Source organism: Medicago truncatula, chromosome 6 (assembly GCF_003473485.1).
Source record: "Medicago truncatula cultivar Jemalong A17 chromosome 6, MtrunA17r5.0-ANR, whole genome shotgun sequence".
NCBI lineage: Eukaryota > Viridiplantae > Streptophyta > Magnoliopsida > Fabales > Fabaceae > Medicago > Medicago truncatula.
In genome coordinates, this window is record NC_053047.1 from 9,079,944 (window position 1) to 9,098,902 (window position 18,959).

Consider the following 18,959-nt stretch of genomic DNA (forward strand, 5'->3'; position numbering starts at 1 on the left):
ACAAATATTTAAAAAAATTAAAATAGGTTTTGAGCATAAAAATCAAGTTTTTAAACAAAACTCATATTAAAACCGGTTTAGGACTACTATATCAAACGAAATAATTGATATCAAAGTTAAAACATAGGTCCACCAAATCAACCATCAAAGCAATCTTGTACCATAATACGTTTTGCATTCCTAACCATGATTTATCAGTCCATTCAGAGACTAAATAAAATGTATTGAGAAGAGAACACAACAAAGAAAGAAAAAAAGTTCTTGCAGAAGAGTAATGTTACATGGACAGTCTTAACACAATCTTCATAGAAACCAAATGATAGCTATTGATTTTTCTTTCTTTTTCCTAAACATCAAAAGGTTCTCCCTTTTGTTTTCTCCCATTCATGATTCATCATAACTTGTAGTAACATCTGTTGAAGTAGTTGTGCCGCCAAAGCTTGTATCATCCTGCATATAGCCACACTTCTATATTATAATATCTTAAAAGAGATGAACTTTATTCAGTCTATAATATGCATGTACTAGTAAAAACCAATAGGAGCAGCTGCAAAACAAAGATATATAAGGGTTAAGCAGCCCATTTTTCATAGCCTTTTTCTGTGAACCATTGATGAATAAAGTTCATCTCTTTATAACTGATGCAATCAGACCCTTCTAACTTTGCTGTTTGAACTGATGCAATTATACCATTTTTCGACTTTGTGGTCTTATAACAATACATATTGATTATGAAATCATGTATTGGATATATTACCAAATTCAGCCACTAATTATGCTAATTGTATATAGACATCTTGAACTATGCAGTCTAACTGATAGGATCTAATATGTTCACATAGGCCCACTTAGAGGGAGAGTTAGTTACATGAGAGAGAGGAAGTGAGTTGGTTATATAAAGGAATGAGAATAGAGAGTGAGGATTATCTTTGATCATTTGTTCAGTTAATAACCTTAGGGTTTGGGCAGAGAGAGAAATGTCTTTTCTCTGAGGAGCTTTTGCTCTGGGTTACAGGGGGTTTTCTTCTGTAATACATCTATTTTCAATTTAAAAATACTGTTTATTTCTTTGTGTGAAATTGGGTCTCTATCAATTGGTCCGACCTACCGGATCAACTCCCACCACCACCGGACCGGAGATAGATGCACTAGAGACTCAGATGGAAACTGTGACAACCACACTGCAAAGTCTTGCTTCTCAGATGCAGAACCTCTCTCAACAGATGCTTCAACAGAGTGTGGTTCTGACGAAATTGAGCAAAAAGCTTGGTTCCAAGGGGGTGACTCAGGAGGGTGAAACCTCTAGTAGTGTTTCAGTTCCGAGCGAAATTGTAGAAACGGAGAAGAGGACGAAATTGAATCTAAGCTCAGCAACAAAGGGGAAGGAAGAAGTGTTGTGGGCTGAGGCACTTGTTTCACGAAGGTTGATCAATTTTCAACCATCGCCGGACATCATTCACGCAGAATCGATCACGGAGGAGAGACAAAGAAAACAAGAGAATACGGTCAACAAATCTTCGTCGCCATCGCAGGATGCACGGCCACCGCCGTTGCCGGAACCGCCAGACGCAGTTCCATTATCTAAGGAGGTATCAGATCCGCCTTCGCCGGAACCACCTCCGGACTCCGGTCAGCCTGTGACAACAATTCCACGGCGAGCTCCACCGCCAAGACCACCGGATTTACAGGATTCCGTTTACGGAGTAGTCTATGCGATATTGAAAGTCAAGAAGACAGGGAATGTACAATGGAGACTGGGTGGACCACCATTAATGTCGCCGGAACCACCGTACGCCGTTTGCAATTCCGAGTGTGGAATCGTTGCTGAAGGTGAGAAGGTTCTAGAGAAGGCAGGGGTAAAAAGGGAAATTGGTGAGTTGTGTATCTGTTTAATCCTAATGGGCCACATGCACAAATCTATGCCTTCCATTTTGCATAGTAACATCTTGTTACACGTGTCTTCATCAGGTCAATACATAACCCCTCTTCTCTCTCTTGTGTCACCTAATGAATATTCCTTACCTGCTATGTGTCATGCTAACTCAATTCAATGTGAGTTGAGAGAAATTCATAACCAAAAGAGTCAGGTCCAAACTAATAATATTGGGCTACTACAAAATGAGTTTAGATGGATGGTTATTGGCTCTAATGTGTCAGCTGCTCAAATTTGGAGAACAATAAAGACCAAGGCCACCTATACAGCTAATGCGGCTGAATCTTTAGCAAGATATCCTGGATTAGATAGCTTAAACAAGAGTAACAAGCTTATACCAAGGGTTAAAAGTTTAATTAATGAATCAAGTAAGTTCTTAAGCCCTTCTTTGGTAATAAGGTTGGCTACGCTTACTATAAATCTTGTCATGAAACACAAATGGAAAGATGGGAACCCCTTGATGAGTGGGATTAGGCAACAAGTGATACTTTTGGAAGTTTTTAAATACTTCAGGATAATGTTTGATACTGTTATGATTTTAAGTTTGGAAGTTCTCCCTAATTTTTATCACCATGTGATGATTCATTGGTGCTGCCAATTGGGGAAAAGATGCATGTATACATGGGATTTTTTCGATGATGAGAGTGCTTTTAGGGAAACTACATTGATTAAGAAAGATAGAAAATATGAGCATGTTTCTCGGACACGAGCTTGTATTCAGATTGGATCAAAATTACATGACCTTGTGTGGAATGCATTGTTGTGTGGGTATGAAATTAAATTACACTCTGTACCTTCTTTCAACATGATATTCTGGTGTTCATCCTTTTTTATGAGCCAACAAGACTCAAGAGAATTCAGTTTTTCTATGGTAGTTGCTGTTAATGAAATTTGTTGGATAATGTTCTTCACTTTGAATGGATTGCTCAACTTTGTATTTGATAGAGGCAAGTTTTGGTGCAAAGGAAAGATGTTGCAGCAAGGGATGCATATTTCAGCCTTCAAGCTCTTAAATATTTTAGTGATCACATGCTCTTCCATTCCACATTATCTCAGTGATTATTTGCTCTTCATGCATGGACTAGACTTTTCATGGACTCCATTGAGTTCAACAGTATAAAGCAAGCAATTGGGAATTATTTTTTCTCTGCCTTGAGGACAAGGCAGATTTTAAGGGGGTGGCATTGATAGGATCTAATATGTTCACATAGGCCCACTTAGAGGGAGAGTTAGTTACATGAGAGAGAGAAAGTGAGTTGGTTATATAAAGGAATGAGAATAGAGAGTGAGGATTATCTTTGATCATTTGTTCAGTTAATAACCTTAGGGTTTAGGCAGAGAGAGAAATGTCTCTTCTCTGAGGAGCTTTTGCTCTGGGTTACAGGGGGTTTTCTTCTGTAATACATCTATTTTCAATTTAATAATACTGTTTATTTCTTTGTGTGAAATCGGGTCTCTATCACTAACATTCAAGCCATATGCATGATTAACATAGTTGCATAAAAAGTTAAAATGAGGCATATATCCTCTTAAGCGAAAAAATAAATATTTAACCAGTAAATTAACTTCAAAATAACTTCAATACAGGAAAACAAACCAACTAAGATATTGAACGAACGGAGTAAGACCAAAAAAATGGTAGTATTGGACAGACACCCATGTATCAGCCAAACAAACCCTTTCAAAGTTGTGAAACCCAACACACGCTATACTTATCGTAAGTAAATCACAAGCCCAAGACTCCCACAAAATCCAACAACAACTGAAATTTAGAATCAGCATCTCTAGCTTCAGCAACGTGGCAATCAAATTGAACGAACACTGAAATCTAAATGAAGATGAACACTGAAATTGGAACTGAAGAACACTGAAATTGAAGTGTGATCGAACTTGATCGCCAATAAAATCAAATAGAAATAGCAAATCTTGAGAGCGAACTGGAATTTAGGGTTCATCGATTTGGGATTTTGAGAATGTGAGATGTGGTGAGGAAATGAACAAGAGCGGGACTTTAATTTTGCTTTTTGTTATGGGTATTCACCAAATTTGATTAGGCAAAGATACATTATAGAACACTTCCGGAATAACCAAGTTTAAACCAAACTATTCTCTTAATGAAAAATACATTGTATTAATACTTAATGAGTAAAGTGGGATGTTTGAGCAAGCAAACTTCTTAATGTGGTGGCCTAAAGAAGTACCTAGTGATAATGAGTTGAAAATAATAAAAGAATTGAGTTCAAAAGACTAAAAAAATAGAAAATAGGAAAGAGTAGGAGAGAAATGTCTCCTCCACGTAGGGATGGCAATAGGACCTAGACCCTATGGGCACGCCACAAAAAATACCCGCTATGGGTAGGGTAAAACCCCGCTTTCATGGGTCCGGGTTTGGGTATGGGTAATTACCCACAAATTTAAATGGGTATGGGCACTGTACTACCCAGTCCCGCAACCCGCATATATGTATTTATATAATATGATAAATAATTTATTTATATTTTGTGTACAATTAATTAATTAATATATTTAACTATTTAAGCCTAACCCTAAAACAGCTTAATGCAACTTAATAAAAACTTTAGTAACAATTTATTATGACTTTAACATGCAACTGCAACTTTTTAACATATAATTGATGTAAATTATCTATTTTTTCTTTCTTTCTAGGGATATTTTGGATGTTTTTTATTTGGCTAAATACTACGACTTATACTATTTTATTAGTTGATTTGAAATTTTTTGGATCATAATTTTATTTCAATTGTAGTGTTTTTTATTGTCTTTTCATGGTTAAAGTGCGGGTATGGGCACTTAAGTACCCATAGGGTATGGGGAAAGGCACTAAAGTTGTTGCCCACGAGGGTACGGGCTCGGGTACAGGTATTTTTCACAAACGCGGGTATGGGGATGGGTACTATTGTACCTTGCCCATTGGGTACCCATTGCCATCCCCACCTCAAAAAATAAAGTCACTAATCTGTGAACTGATCGTTAAAAAATACAATAAATCTTAGCAATCAGAAAAATGTCTATTCACTCAATCTATTAAAATGATAAAAACACATACCAATGAACATAGATTCAAACAAGTAAACCATAAAAGAGAACATACTCTCAAAAAATTGGAACCAAGCTTTCAACGTAAACCTTGGCCGAGCACCACAGTATAGAATTCCTACTATCATCGGTAACAGTAGTACTTGTTGTAACTTTTGTTCGCTGCACTCTATTTTCTTTCCAATTATAGAGAATTGGATGGGATTCTTGGCTGGTCTTAAGCACCAGTGTATCAGCCTCTTCTGAAAGAAGAAGCGGCACCAATTGAAAATGATACTTTACCGTGTCATGGATAAATTCATGGTCACTAAAGTAGTCATGATTTATTTGAAGATTTTGATACCTTATTTTAAGAAACTGAGTCCAAGATTCATCATTTCCTAATTCCTTCATCTGCCATATAAGAAAATCGGTTTCTTTGTAAAAATAGGAACAACAAAGGAAGCCCCCCAAGACAGCAACAATTGGCAGAGCAGATGGCATTTCATGAAAATCACGAGGCAGACGGTACTGATTGTATGTCTCAGTTCTCAAATCGAGTGAAACAATAACAAACTGCTCAACTTTAAGATTCTTAATATCATAGTCAAAGTCATTGTGAACAGCCAACCAATTAAGAGTGCTACTCAAATACACAGCATTATGCACATCATTTTCACCGAAATAGGAATGGACAGGAACAACAGGGAAACTTTGAATATCTTTCCAACCATAATGTCCAACACTCCAAATTCTTACAATATTTGGATTGTAATTGGACGCCACTATCTTGTAAGTATCAGTAGAGTTATCAAGACCAAAGCTGAATTTGTAATGGCCAAGAAACGTGAAACGGTGGTGTGCAGGGCTGTCAAAACTGCGAAAATGGCCAAATTTGTAAGACATCGTTCTTGTGGTTGGGTTCCATAGCCGAAAATATCCATATAGATCACCGCCAATCAAAAGAATCAAACCATTGCAGGTACCGATTATATAAGAGCTTTGTCTACCGGTCAAACGATAGTACGGATCGACAGAAAGGGTGAATGATGGGTTTTGAATTAAACGGTTTAACGAGTAAGGAACGACACTGTTACCCCGACCCACTTTACCGTAGACCATGGTGGTTGTTGGGACGTGCAGAATGACTAGTGTGAAGAGTGGATTTCGTGTTGACGATGATCGATTGAGGTGTAATTTCACAAAAGTGGGATCAGATATTAGGGTTTTCCAAGCCTTGTTAACACATTTGAATCGAACAAGAGATTTCACGGGAAGGAAGGAAAGTAACTCTGCGATGAGATCGCCCGGAAGGAACACCGGCGTCACCGGAGTCATGATCGTGGAAACGCAGTGGGGTGGCGGCGTTGAGGATGAAACCTAAATAGGTCAGATGCAAATGAATCGATTTGTACGCCTAATCCGGTATTTGTCAATTATACCCTTTGTGTGGTTACTTTTATCTTTTTCAATCAAACTAATTAATATTATACATTTGAAAAATCGTTTGTTTGTTTTTTTAAACCAAAATTTATTTATTGTTATCTTTAAATTTAACCAAAATTTTGTTACATATAATAATGATTTTATGAAGAGTTAAAATTCTATAAATAAGATGAATAATTGTTAAAAATTTAAAATGCAAAGTAAAAGAATAGATTTGGGAGAAAAACATACTCCTTAATTTATTCAGAAGTCTTAGCTCAACTGATAAAATGCCGAAATTGTTAGGCCGAATGTCATGACCGAGGTTCGAACCTCTGTACCTCCACTTGTGTGTGTGTTTATAATGACTTTGTCATTTCGTCTTTCTACCAACAAAAAAAATCGAGGGTAATTTGAAAAGTTACGAAAATTAAAATTAACCAGCTACAAATTGTAACTAATTGCATTGAAATTTGAAACCTAAGGATTCTTGTCTTTATCACCAAAACACTGGAACTTAGGACACTTTTAATACATGTTAAAACCTTAAATTATCCCTTCAGATTACTAGTATGTAATTGGTAATATCTCTCAAACAACTAAACAAAAGTTAGCTTTGGTAACCAATCTCTCCTAGAGGAATTGTACTTATTGACCTCATCCTTCTGCACAGCTCCATAAACAAACCATTTTTCATCAACTTCAACAGCATCTTCATCATGGATCTTCAAATCTGTATGTTGATATGTATTAGTAAACATGCTAGAGCCTAAATCTTAATTTGTTTTGAGAATTACCTTGTAACTAGAAAGCATATTCACCATTGTAGCTTTTTAATTTCCGGAATGCATTACCACTGTTATCCAAGTACTCAGGCTCAATTCTCATTGCATCACAGCATTGGTTCCCTGCAATGTTATAAGAAAGAAACCATTGCAAGAAGAAGAAGAAACAAGTATTCACGGGGGTTGTTACTAAGCATTGCCAAAAGCATGAAAAGTTCATCCGTTCTAGTTGTTCATACCTATTTCCTACCCCAAATGGTACAAGCCATGACCCGTTGTAGGTACCTAAGCACGAGGTTGTGAATGTTACGAGCCTTATTGGAACGAGTGTTGTATTGTCTTAAACCGGTAATGCGTTTCCAAAAGCTAGCGGGGTCATAGTCTTTCGACTTGAGATTCGGATTCCAAGAGTCATGGATGAAACCCACGTTTGCGAAGTCCATCTCTAAACAAAAAATTTCAAGAGACGTCTCGTAATCAGTATTCAAAAGTCGGAAGGAGACTCTATGATCGGGGTTATCAAAATTCAGCTTATCTTTCTTAAATTCAATAGAACTTAAGAACTCATAAGTGAAATTTTGAAATCCCCTCATAGGTCGAAGCATTTCAACCCAACCTAGGTTTCCTAACAAGTTAAAAACATTCTCTTCAATTCCTAGCACAACCAAACTATAAGGACCAGGGTATCTACAAGAGTGTAAAGGTTTGGAAATAAGAATTGTATACCTCTCCTTTTGTTTGTTATCCTTGAAGATTATTCTATGATTCTTTGCTTGTGCTTTCTGTAACACCCCGTTTTCCCAATATAAAATTTTGTAAACAATTATCAGAGTAAACACCAAATAACGGATTTCGGAACTACTAAATTTTTTAATTTGCTAATGTCCAAGGGCGTGCCATTGTGTTTGTGCGGAATAATTCTTTTATACTACCTCCAGTCCTATTTACAAGAAAAAGTTAATTTTTTAGATTCATTCAATAATTGATGTACCTAGCCTAGAAATAGACCAAATACATCAACTATTCAATGAATCAAAAAAATTAAATTGTTTATTATATACACGACCGGAGGGAGTATTTTTTTTCTTACAAAATGTGCGGAATAATTGAATAAATGAAATTCTAACTTTTAATTATGTTTTTTCACCTATAATATACTCCATTCGTTTCTAAATATAAGCAAAATTTACTTTTAATGATGTATACGTACATCAATTGAATGAACGTAAAAATTAAATTTTTCTTATATTTAGAAATGGAGGGAGTAGTAAGAAGCTTCAAAAAAACTATAAAAAAAATATATGAAATTATATGAGTATATATGTTTTATTTTTGTAAAATAGTCTAGTGGTTGGAGCTCTTAAATGTGAAGAAGTGGAAAGCATAATTTTAAAAACCGGACCGGCCGGTTGAACCGGTCGGACCATGAACCGATGGTATGTCCGGTTTGAGCTGAGCAATGGATCGGCCATGCAATAGAACCAGTGAGAACCGTCGCGACACGACCAAAACCGATTAAAACCGGTGACTCGCCCGATTCGATGAACCAGACCGGTTCAATGAAGCTGCTGCATTTTATTTAAAAAAAATCAGATAAAAAACAGGGAAAGAAGAAAGGAAAACATGATATCTAGAATCATCTTTCAACCATGGTGAGAAACTGACTGAGCTGTTTTAATTTATGCAAAGAAAATTTAGTCTTGAGGTATAACTATATAGATCAGATTAAAATGGGAGAGAGAGGCTGGCGGCTGCAAAACGAGGGAGGTTGCATAACTTCTTTGGATATCCAACTTCCTTTTGCAAAAGTAGTGTAATAGGGTTTTCAGATTTTGGTGGGCTTTTGGTTGTTTTACTCTAAATGGCCTTTAGGTTGGTTTTTTTACAATGTTTTCTTTGCACAAAAATTATATTTTATACACCTCTTGTAAAAAAAATATTTCACACAATCTTGACCCCTTGGAATAAATGTTATTGATGACCATACTTGAGTTGATGATCTTTTACTCTCTTATTTGAGGTTGTGTTGGAATTATACTTTTTTTTGGGATCTATTTCGATTTTTACTACTAAGTTGTATTTTGAGTTATGACTATGTTTTAAATTTGAGCAATTAGCCTATAAAATTCTTATTGTTGGTTATTTATTTTTATTTTATAGGTGTCATAATTATAGTTTTTAAAGTGACCGAGTCACCGATTCAATCCGGTTAAATACCTATATAAATTGAATCTCTAGACCGAGTTATTTAACCGAATCATCCGAGTTGATCTGGTTCAGTCATGCGGTTCAACCAATGACTCAATGGTTCGACCATTAACCCAATGACTCAGTACCCCTGCCGAGTGAATGGTCGAGCTGAGTTTTAAAACTATGAGTGGAAGTGTCTGTGTTCAAACTTCAACCCCTACATATATTATGCAATGTTCCTATTAGATGAAATAAATGATCCCAGTAAAATTTTCAAGTTTTAGTCTTTATAAAAAAATTTCATGAATATTTGGTCCCTAAATTTTTTTTTCGTCACAACTTTTGGTTACTACATTTAAGTAAAATAATGTGTATCCTTCGGAATTTTGTATTATTTTTTGTGGTTGTGTTTAATACGTTATAGAAATATCTCTTGCAAAAGTTTTTTTTTTTAACAAGTGATAAATAAATATGAAGTTTTAAGTTTTTAGCGCTTAAAAATTCCTATCTGATTCATATTTGTTCAAAAAATTAAATTTTTTTGTAGAAGAGATTGTTGCAATATTGTAAACATGTCCATAAAAATTAATTCGAAAATATGAAGTATACACACGATTTGATTTAAAAACATGAATCATAAGTGGCACTAGGAAATTAATGTCAATTTTAGCTAACATGAAACATGAAAGACAAGAAGAAACACAATTAAGTGAGAATGTTTAATTGAAAATTAATTTAAAATATATAAATTACAAAAATATCGAATCCTTTAATTGATATTTCAAAAAAAGACTTTATTTTTTTTTTGTTAAAATCAATTAGAAGAAGAAGAAGAAGAAGAAGAAGAAGAAGAAGAAGAAGAAACAAGTATTCACGGGGGTTGTTACTAAGCATTGCCAAAAGCATGAAAAGTTCATCCGTTCTAGTTGTTCCTACCTCTTTCCTACCCCAAATGGTACAAGAGACATCTCGTAATCAGTATTCAAAAGTCGGAAGGAGACTCTATGATCGGGGTTATCAAAATTCAGCTTATCTTTCTTAAATTCAATAGAACTTAAGAACTCATAAGTGAAATTTTGAAATCCCCTCATAGGTCGAAGCATTTCAACCCAACCTAGGTTTCCTAACAAGTTAAAAACATTCTCTTCAATTCCTAGCACAACCAAACTATAAGGATCAGGGTATCTGTAACACCCCGTTTTCCCAACATAAAAATTTCTAAACATTTATCAGAGTAAACATCATAAACAACGGGATATCACATTTAACATAATCCAAAACAGTTAAATAACAATTTAACCAAATAACTTAAACATTGCAGCGGAAATTATATTATAATCCATAAAATGTTTTGGCACGCAGGCCCCATCAATCACCTGCAAGTTACCCATACGAAGGGCAACATTTTCAAGCAGAAGGGGCGAGATTTCATAACAAAATAATATTAATCAAAGTAATTTGAATCATAATTAACATCATATCAATCTTAAACAACTTTGCATATTTGATAAACAACTATCACGTAATCACATATTCAATCATCATCAACAACTTAGCATCTTAGACACGACAATGAGACAATGCTCTTAGACTCCTTATATGCATGTGGTACCAATCATCATCATAAGTATTAATATACTTTAAACGTGCGGAGGACAATGCTCCTAATAATCGTGCGGAGGACAAAGCTCCTATCATGGTGAGGACTAAGCTCAATGAATGCTAATGCATGGACTCTATCAACAAAACATCGTAATCATCATATCAATATGCATCCAATAATTTGGAGCTAAACATCATCTTATTCATCATATATAGACATTATGCACTTAGTTAAATAACAACAGCATCATAGTCAAGTCACAATAACAGATGATATCAATATATCAATTGCAATTCATTAGCATCATAATTATTCATTCATATCTTACATAATGCATAATACATTAACTCATACTCAATTAATAACAAAGGCACTCAAGGTCCAACTAAAAAGTCGAAATTGCAAAATCTTACATGCTCTCTGCCCTAGCTCGCTATGGCGAGTAAGGTTGCTCGCTGTGGCGAGCTGCATTGTGCAACTCGCGAGGCGAGGGAAAAGGGTTCGCGAGGCGAGCGATGAATGTTCATCACTTGTGAGGCGAGACTCATAGCTCGCTGTGGCGAGCGATGAATGTCGCTACGGCCATACCTGCTATTTTCACAAAAATTCAATGATTCCAAAGTTCGTCCTAAACATTATCTAAGGTCTAGGAGCACTTTCTACATCAATTTAACCAATTCCTACCGTTTGATCATCAATGCTAGGGATTTGACCTAGTTTTCGTTTTCTAAAATTCAATCCTAAAGCTTGCTAACTAATCATCAGAATTACAATCAATTAACATTACTGAGTTATTAGTCTAACCCTTACCTGGTTATGAAGAAATCACAGCTCTCTCTTTGATCTTCTCCCTTCTAAGCTTTTTCTCCCTTTTCCAAAAGTTTTCACGTACAATAGCTTTTCTAACAATTAGGTCTTCCCCTATTTATATCTCTTCCTAATATCTTACCTTATCTCACTTTCTCCCCCAAAACTCTCTAAAATCTCAAAACAACCCTTAACTAAATATTTTATATTATTTTCAAATCTTTATTTTATTTAACAATAAAATAAGTCTCATATCCTTATCAAAACCTTCAACTCATAACTTATCACATTATCAATCAAATCATCTAAATCATCGCAAATCATCAAAACATACCAAAATCATGCAGATATTATATAAATATAATATAATCGCCTAAACTCAATTAATTAAACAATTAAACGAAAGTGGGCGTTACAACTCTCCCCCACTTAAAAGATTTTCGTCCTCGAAAATTTACCTCAAGCAAACAATTCTGGATAAGACTCCAGCATCTTATTCACAAGCTCCCACGTCAAGCTTTCACCAGTCGCTTCCGTCCAAACGACTCTCATGAGAGGTATGCGTCTCAACGTCTTCACCTTACGATCGTCAATCCTCACCGGTAAAGTCTCTACCGTAAGGTTGTCTCTAACTTGCACATCGTCACTCTGGATCAGATGAGATGGATCCAGAACATACTTCCGAAGTTGCGACTGATGAGATAAGACCGCAAGTGCACGGTCTTACCGAAGTAGAATAAAAGAGTATCGTTCCGACAGGGAGTAGTTCAATTCAATTAACTTTTTAGAGATGATTAGAAGAGAGGAGAGAATTGTAAGTTGGGGGTTTTCAAGCGTTTGAAAGAAAATAATAATAATAAAAAGAGCCTTGGGATCGTTGGTTTCCTCTACATGACAAGTCCTTCTCAAACCAAAACTATAAGCTTATAATGTTATTGTAGACCTAATCTCTCAAGACAGTTTCTCTTATGTTCCTCTAGCTACCAAGCCTATTTCGCTGACTTTTTAGATTTTGGTTCCTCTAACAACCAAGCCTATTTCGCTGACTTGATTATTATTAGTTCCCTTGAAGATCGAAACTATATGTCTCAAAGATTGCAAAGCCTATTTCGCTGACTTTGCAATCCTTGTCTGAATTCACTTGTTCGAATATCAAAGCTCCACTTTCGTTTTATGAATTGATATTTGGAATGATGGATAAACAATTATAAGTCTTCTTGATATACCCACATCTTGTTTTAAAGTGAATAAAATTCTCCAATGAGAAAAACACAAAGTTGCTTCCCTTGAGTAAATGTATGAATAGGTATTTTAAGGAAACGCGTTTTAATCTTAGTGGTGCATTAACCTTTAAAGATTCTAAAAGTGCCAGTAGTATAAGTTAGTATAAGGGAGTTGATAAAAAGCCAAAAAGCCAAATAAATTCCAAGATCTCATCATTGAATCTAGATTGGGGAAGGAAGTAGGCCCTCCGACTTCCTACGTGAAGATGATCATTATCTTGAGAAAAACTTTAAAAAGCATCATTGAATCTAGATTGGGGAAGGGGGTAGGCCCTCTGATGAGTCATTTATTATCTATTTTAATATGTTATTTAGTTTAGTTTTATTTAGATTTAAGTTTATTTTATATTAATATTATTTTCTTTCTTGAACTATTTTACTACAATTGCATTTTATTATATTTTAGGAACGAATATTAGATGGATTGAGTCTTGGAGCAAAAGAAAGGGATTTGGAGCTGATTCGGTACAAAAATATGAAGATTCGGAGACAAAAATATGTCTCGTGGAATATACTTGGAATATTCTCCAGAACACCTTTTGCTGCTTTTGCTTGGACTCCAAGCTATTCTATTTTGGCGCACAATCTACCGAGGAATATTCTTGGAATATACTTGCTTAGATTTTAAGTCAATTGTGTACTATAAATAGAGTAGCTAACCATCACAAATATTCATCTTTTCTTGGAATACAATATGTGACAATTGTCTTTCTAATAAAAGTTCATTTTACTTTATTGTTATTTACTTTTATGCTTTCTCTCTTCTTCCCCTTGTATACGATGAACGTCAGTGAGTAGACTTCTCTTGTCTTGGGATTGTTGGATAAGTCTAATGACATAATCCTAATGAAACCAAGCTTTAAACCTTAATCTTATGTAACCCTAATTCCTTATCTAAATTCACCGCTTTAACATGGATAAACCATTATCAAACTGTGGAAACGAAAGTGGAGGGTTTGATAATTGTTTATCCATCATCTCAAATATCAATTCATAAAACGAAAGTGGAGCTTTGATATTCGAACAAGTGAATTTAGACAAGGATTGCAAAGTCAGCGAAATAGGCTTGGTTGTTAGAGGAACCAAAATCTAATAGTAATCAAGTCAGCGAAATAGGCTTGGTTGCTAGAGGAACAAAATAGAAACTGTCTTGAGAAATTAGGTCTAACATAAAGTTATAAGTTTAATAGTTTGGTTTGAGAAGGACTTGTCGTTAGGATGAACCAATAATCCCAAGGCTTTTATCTTTTATTTATTATTTACTTTTAATTGAAAAACCCAAAACATTTCTACCTTATAAAACCTTCATCTAATCATCATTAAAAGTTAATTGAATTCATAACTCCCTGTCGGAACGATACTCTTATTTTACTACTTCGGTAAGACCGTGCACTTGCGGTTTTATCTCATCAAGTTTTTTGGCGCCGCTGCCGGGGAGTTATTGTAATTTGATTAAATTTTTAATAGTGGTTAGTCTAAAAATATATATATATATATATATATATATATATATATATATATTTATATATAAAATCTCTCTCCCTCCCTTTCTCCTTATTTTATTTTATTTTATTTTATTTCATTTTATTATTTTTTTTTTATTATTATTTTTTATTTTCTATCTTTAACCGCTTTGATTTCAGGGATGACTCAAAGAAACACACAGTAATAACGATATGGCTGAGAAACGTGCTCTCAAAGAGTATGCAATCACATCTTCAGATGAGCCGTACGATGCTATTGTGTACCCAACGGTTGAGGATATTAAATTTAAAATAAAGCCTGCACTTATTTACCTGGTGCAGCAAAATCAATTTTTCGGATCACCCACTGAGGATCCGAATTTTCATGTTTCAACTTTTTTAAGATTCAGTGGAACTTTGAAGGCAAACCAAGAGGCCGTAAGGCTGCACCTCTTTCCTTTCTCTTTGAGGGATAGAGCTAGTGCTTGGTTTCATTCATTGCAAATTGGTTCTATCACTTCATGGAACCAAATGACGAAGGCATTTCTTTCCCAATTCTTTCCCCATAGTAAAACTGCTCAATTGAGGAGTCAAATCACACAATTCACTCAAAAAGATGGTGAATCTCTTTACGATGCGTGGGAGCGTTTCAAAGAAATGCTTAGGCTTTGCCCCCATCATGGTTTTGAGAATTGGCTTATTATACACACTTTTTATAATGGTCTCTTGTATACCACAAAAATTTATGTTGATGCAGCTGCAGGTGGAGCTTTGATGAATAAAACTTACACAGGAGCATATGATTTGATCGAGAACATGGCACAAAACCACTATCAGTGGACAAGTGAGAGAGTTATCACTGAAGGTACTCCTCCACCCTCTAGAAAAGAGGCAGGTATGTGCCAAGTTTCTACCCTTGATCATTTATCTGTTAAGGTGGACACACTTCTTCAAAAATTTGATAAATTAACTGTAAGTGTCGTCACACCTGCTCTTGTTTCACCACCTTGTGAATTTTGTGGAATACTTGACCATACTGGTGTTGAATGCCAACTAGGTAGTGTTGCTAAAAGTCCCGAGCAAAATTTTTATACCTTTGGACAACAAACAACACCACCCGTTTATGCAAGCAACGAAAGAGTCCATCAGAAATCCAGCTTGGAAATTTTACTAGAAAAACATGCTATGGAGCAATCCAAGCAATTTCAAGAACTTAAAAATCAAACTGGATCTTTGAATGACTCTTTTGTCAAGCTTACATCTAAAGTGGACTCCATTGCTACTCACACTAGAATGCTAGAAACTCAAATCTCTCAAGTAGCCCAAAAAGTAGCTACTTCCTCTCAAACCCCCGAAGTCTTTCCAGGTCAAACTGAAGCCAACCCCAAAGACCTTATAAATGCTATTCAACTTAGGGACGGTAAGCAGTTAGAGGACCCCATTATGAAAACTAAGACAATTAAGGGTGAGATAGAGAGTGAAAAGCAACAAGGTGAGGAAGTCATATGAGAGAGTGATAAGCCAATCTTTTAACCACCTTATAAACTCAAAATCCATGTCCCACAAAGGCTTGTTAAGCCTAACCTCATAGTGATTGAGAGTTTTTCCACCCCTTGTGTGATTGTTGAGAGTGAAACCATTGAAAAAGCTATGTGTAATTTGGGAGAGAATCTTAGGTTGATGCCACTATCCCTTTGGGAAAGATTGGGTATTGGGTAGAGAAACCTTCTAATCGTCAAGCTAATGACTCTAAAAGAGCGCTTCGTGGGAGGCAACCCACGGGTTTAATTGCTTTTATTTTGTTTTATTTTTTTGTTGTTTTAATTTATTTTGTAGGTATTTGTCCAAAAATGATGCGAAAAATGAAGAAAATTGAGCCTTGCATGTCCAGAAGCTTGGCACGGCCAGTCCCAGTGATGGCACGGCCGTGCCTGTAACCTAGCCATACTTCATCAACTTCCAGAGAGTTGGCACGGCCCGTGCCTGTACTGGCACGGCCGTGCCATGGTCCCAGACCCTCTTTTACCATTTTTTTTCACTTTTCTTCTTCTTCCTTCATTCTCAAACACAAACTACCCTCATCCTTCAACTTCCCTCTCTAAACCTCCATAACATCAACATTTAAACCTCCATATCTATCTCCATTCATCATTCCAAACATTTACCACCAATCAAAACCAACAATCATCCATTCAAACACCAAATTCTACACTATTTAACCCTAACCCAAAAACCAAAAAAAAAAAAATTCTTCACCAATCTCCATCATTAAACTCATCAACCTCACTTAAACTCCAATCCATCACTAAACCAACCTTTCCAAACCAAAACCTTACCAAACCATAACCTTCCCTAAAACCCAAACCAAGTTAACTAGGTCAATGGCATAAAAAAGGCAAGGAGATTGAAAGCTCTATAAGTGGTGCAAAGAAAGAGAAAGCAACATCCAAAAACCATGGCATCCATTTTAAAGATGACAAGCAAAGGAGTAGGTCTAAAGCTCTTATCTCTCAATCTATTTATGCTTGTCGATACACTGATAATAATGCTATGGATAGACTAGGAAAGAGGTAGGGACTGATGAGGAATGATGAGCTATTTATGAGAAATGCTTTATAACCACCATGTTAACATTTTCTATTACTTGCTTTATTATCTTGTTTCAATTGATAAAAAGAAAACCGGATGATAAGGGTAATATAATGGTAGATGAAATCATCACTTTTATTGCTAAGAAGTTTGGGGTGAGTATGAATCAAGGGATCAAGAGGATAGATGAGAACTATTATCTAAACTTTTATACTACTTTGTCATTCCTTAAAACCCATGACCCTACTCACAAATTACCAATATGCATGGAGAATCATTAGAGCTAATTGTTTGATTATTCTACCTAATTCGGACATTACTAATCCGGAGGTGGTGGAAAATTTGCTTTATGTTGGTACTAACCCACAGGTACAAAATGATGGTGATGATGGTGGTGATGAAGAGGAGGTAGGTGCAAACTTGCACCATTAACAAGAAGCCGGTGGAAACTATAATGATGAATGGTGGGCATTGATGCAAACCGAAGTTCAAAGAACATGCACCGAGCAACAAAGACAAGGTGTTGAAATGATCGGGCTAAGAAACGATGTCCTAAGGGGCAATCAAATAAATGAATAAAACAATCAAATGTTCCGATACATGATGCAACATCTTCACCTCCAAGGTCCACCTTAAGGACTTCAATAAAATTGTGAGCTCTCCTCTTCCTTTACTCTTCTCTACTTCTCTTCTTTCTTCATCCTCTTCTTCTTCTTCTTCTTCTTCTTCTTCTTCTTCTTCTTCTTCTTCTTCTTCTTCTTCTTCTTCTTCTTCTTCTTCTTCTTTATTTCTCTTATTTTGAATCATTAAGGACAATGCTTCTCCTAAGTGTGGGGGGAGCCTAATAAAGTGTCTTTAGTCGTAGTGTTTCCAAACTCCCTTGAACTTTATTCTTTTGTTTTGTTTTATTGTAAAAGGCATGGTTAAGTAGCTAATTTTTATTGAAAATATCATGACATAAAATTTTCATTGTCTCCTCTTATTTTGTTTATTGTACATGAAAGCAAACTCTTGTGTTTTAAGTCTTCTTGATATACCCACATCTTGTTTTAAAGTGAATAAAATTCTCCAATGAGAAAAACACAAAGTTGCTTCCCTTGAGTAAATGTATGAATAGGTATTTTAAGGAAACGCGTTTTAATCTTAGTGGTGCATTAACCTTTAAAGATTCTCAAAGTGCCAGTAGTATAAGTTAGTATAAGGGAGTTCATAAAAAGCCAAATAAATTCCAAGATCTCATCATTGAATCTAGATTGGGGAAGGAGGTAGGCCCTCCGACTTCCTACGTGAAGATGATTGTTATCTTAAGGAAAAACTTAAAAAAAAAAGCATCATTGAATCTAGATTGGGGAAGGGGGTAGGCCCTCCGACTTCCTACGTGAAGATGATGTTTTAAGGGATACCATTGAATCTAGATTGGGGAAGGGGGTAGGCCCTCCGACTTCCTACGTGAAGATGTTGTTCCTTATATAAAGAACTTAAATGTGCAAATGGCAAAGAACAAAAATTCTCAAATACTCCCATCTTTCTTATATGAATTATAAAAGGAATCTTTCTTGGTTGGTTTAGTGCTAGGATTAGACCATATTTCCTCATAATGCCTATCTTATACAGGAGCAAGAAAAGAGTTGGACTTCACACACACACTCACTTAAAGCTTGATCGTTGGGTTGAATAAAAAATTACAAGAAATGCTTGAGTTTGTGATTAGTGTACATTTGGGATTTAAGCCCTTGAGGAGACATGTGCTTTAATCGAATTGTCATTTGATAAAATTGTTTTTGCTACCATGTTTATGCCTTTTGCTTGAGGACAAGCAAAGATTCAAGTGTGGGGGAGTTTGAT

The 18,959-nt window shown here is 35.5% G+C and overlaps 1 protein-coding gene and 1 non-coding gene across 4 annotated transcripts; both read right to left on the reverse strand.

The window, feature by feature from the left end:
• Nucleotides 1-137: 137 nt before the first annotated feature.
• Nucleotides 138-6,389, reverse strand: LOC25480718 (F-box/kelch-repeat protein At3g23880). 3 transcript variants are annotated; one of them, XR_003008410.2, is made up of 3 exons: nt 5,334-6,389; nt 5,046-5,232; nt 138-450 (listed from the first exon to the last, which is right to left on the reverse strand). XR_003008410.2 is itself a non-coding variant. In XM_024774413.2 (2 exons), the coding sequence occupies exons 1-2, from the start codon at nt 6,305-6,307 to the stop codon at nt 354-356; spliced, it is 1,071 nt and encodes a 356-aa protein (XP_024630181.1). In that variant the 5' UTR covers nt 6,308-6,389; the 3' UTR covers nt 138-353. The 3 variants fall into 3 exon arrangements, 2 of the variants coding, with proteins under 2 accessions (XP_024630181.1, XP_013442271.1); XM_024774413.2 differs by lacking the exon at nt 5,046-5,232; XM_013586817.3 differs by having other exon boundaries at nt 5,046-6,389.
• An 8,715-nt stretch (nt 6,390-15,104) lies between these two features.
• On the reverse strand, nt 15,105-15,211 carry LOC120576250 (small nucleolar RNA R71). The gene has a single exon (XR_005642327.1). It is a non-coding gene; the product is annotated as a small nucleolar RNA R71 (small nucleolar RNA).
• Between the last annotated feature and the right edge of the window lie 3,748 nt (nt 15,212-18,959).

Bases quoted from the DNA above. Each gene is read 5' to 3' on its own strand.
- LOC25480718 (XM_013586817.3), bottom strand. From the start codon at position 6,307: ATGACTCCGGTGACGCCGGTGTTCCTTCCGGGCGATCTCATCGCAGAG.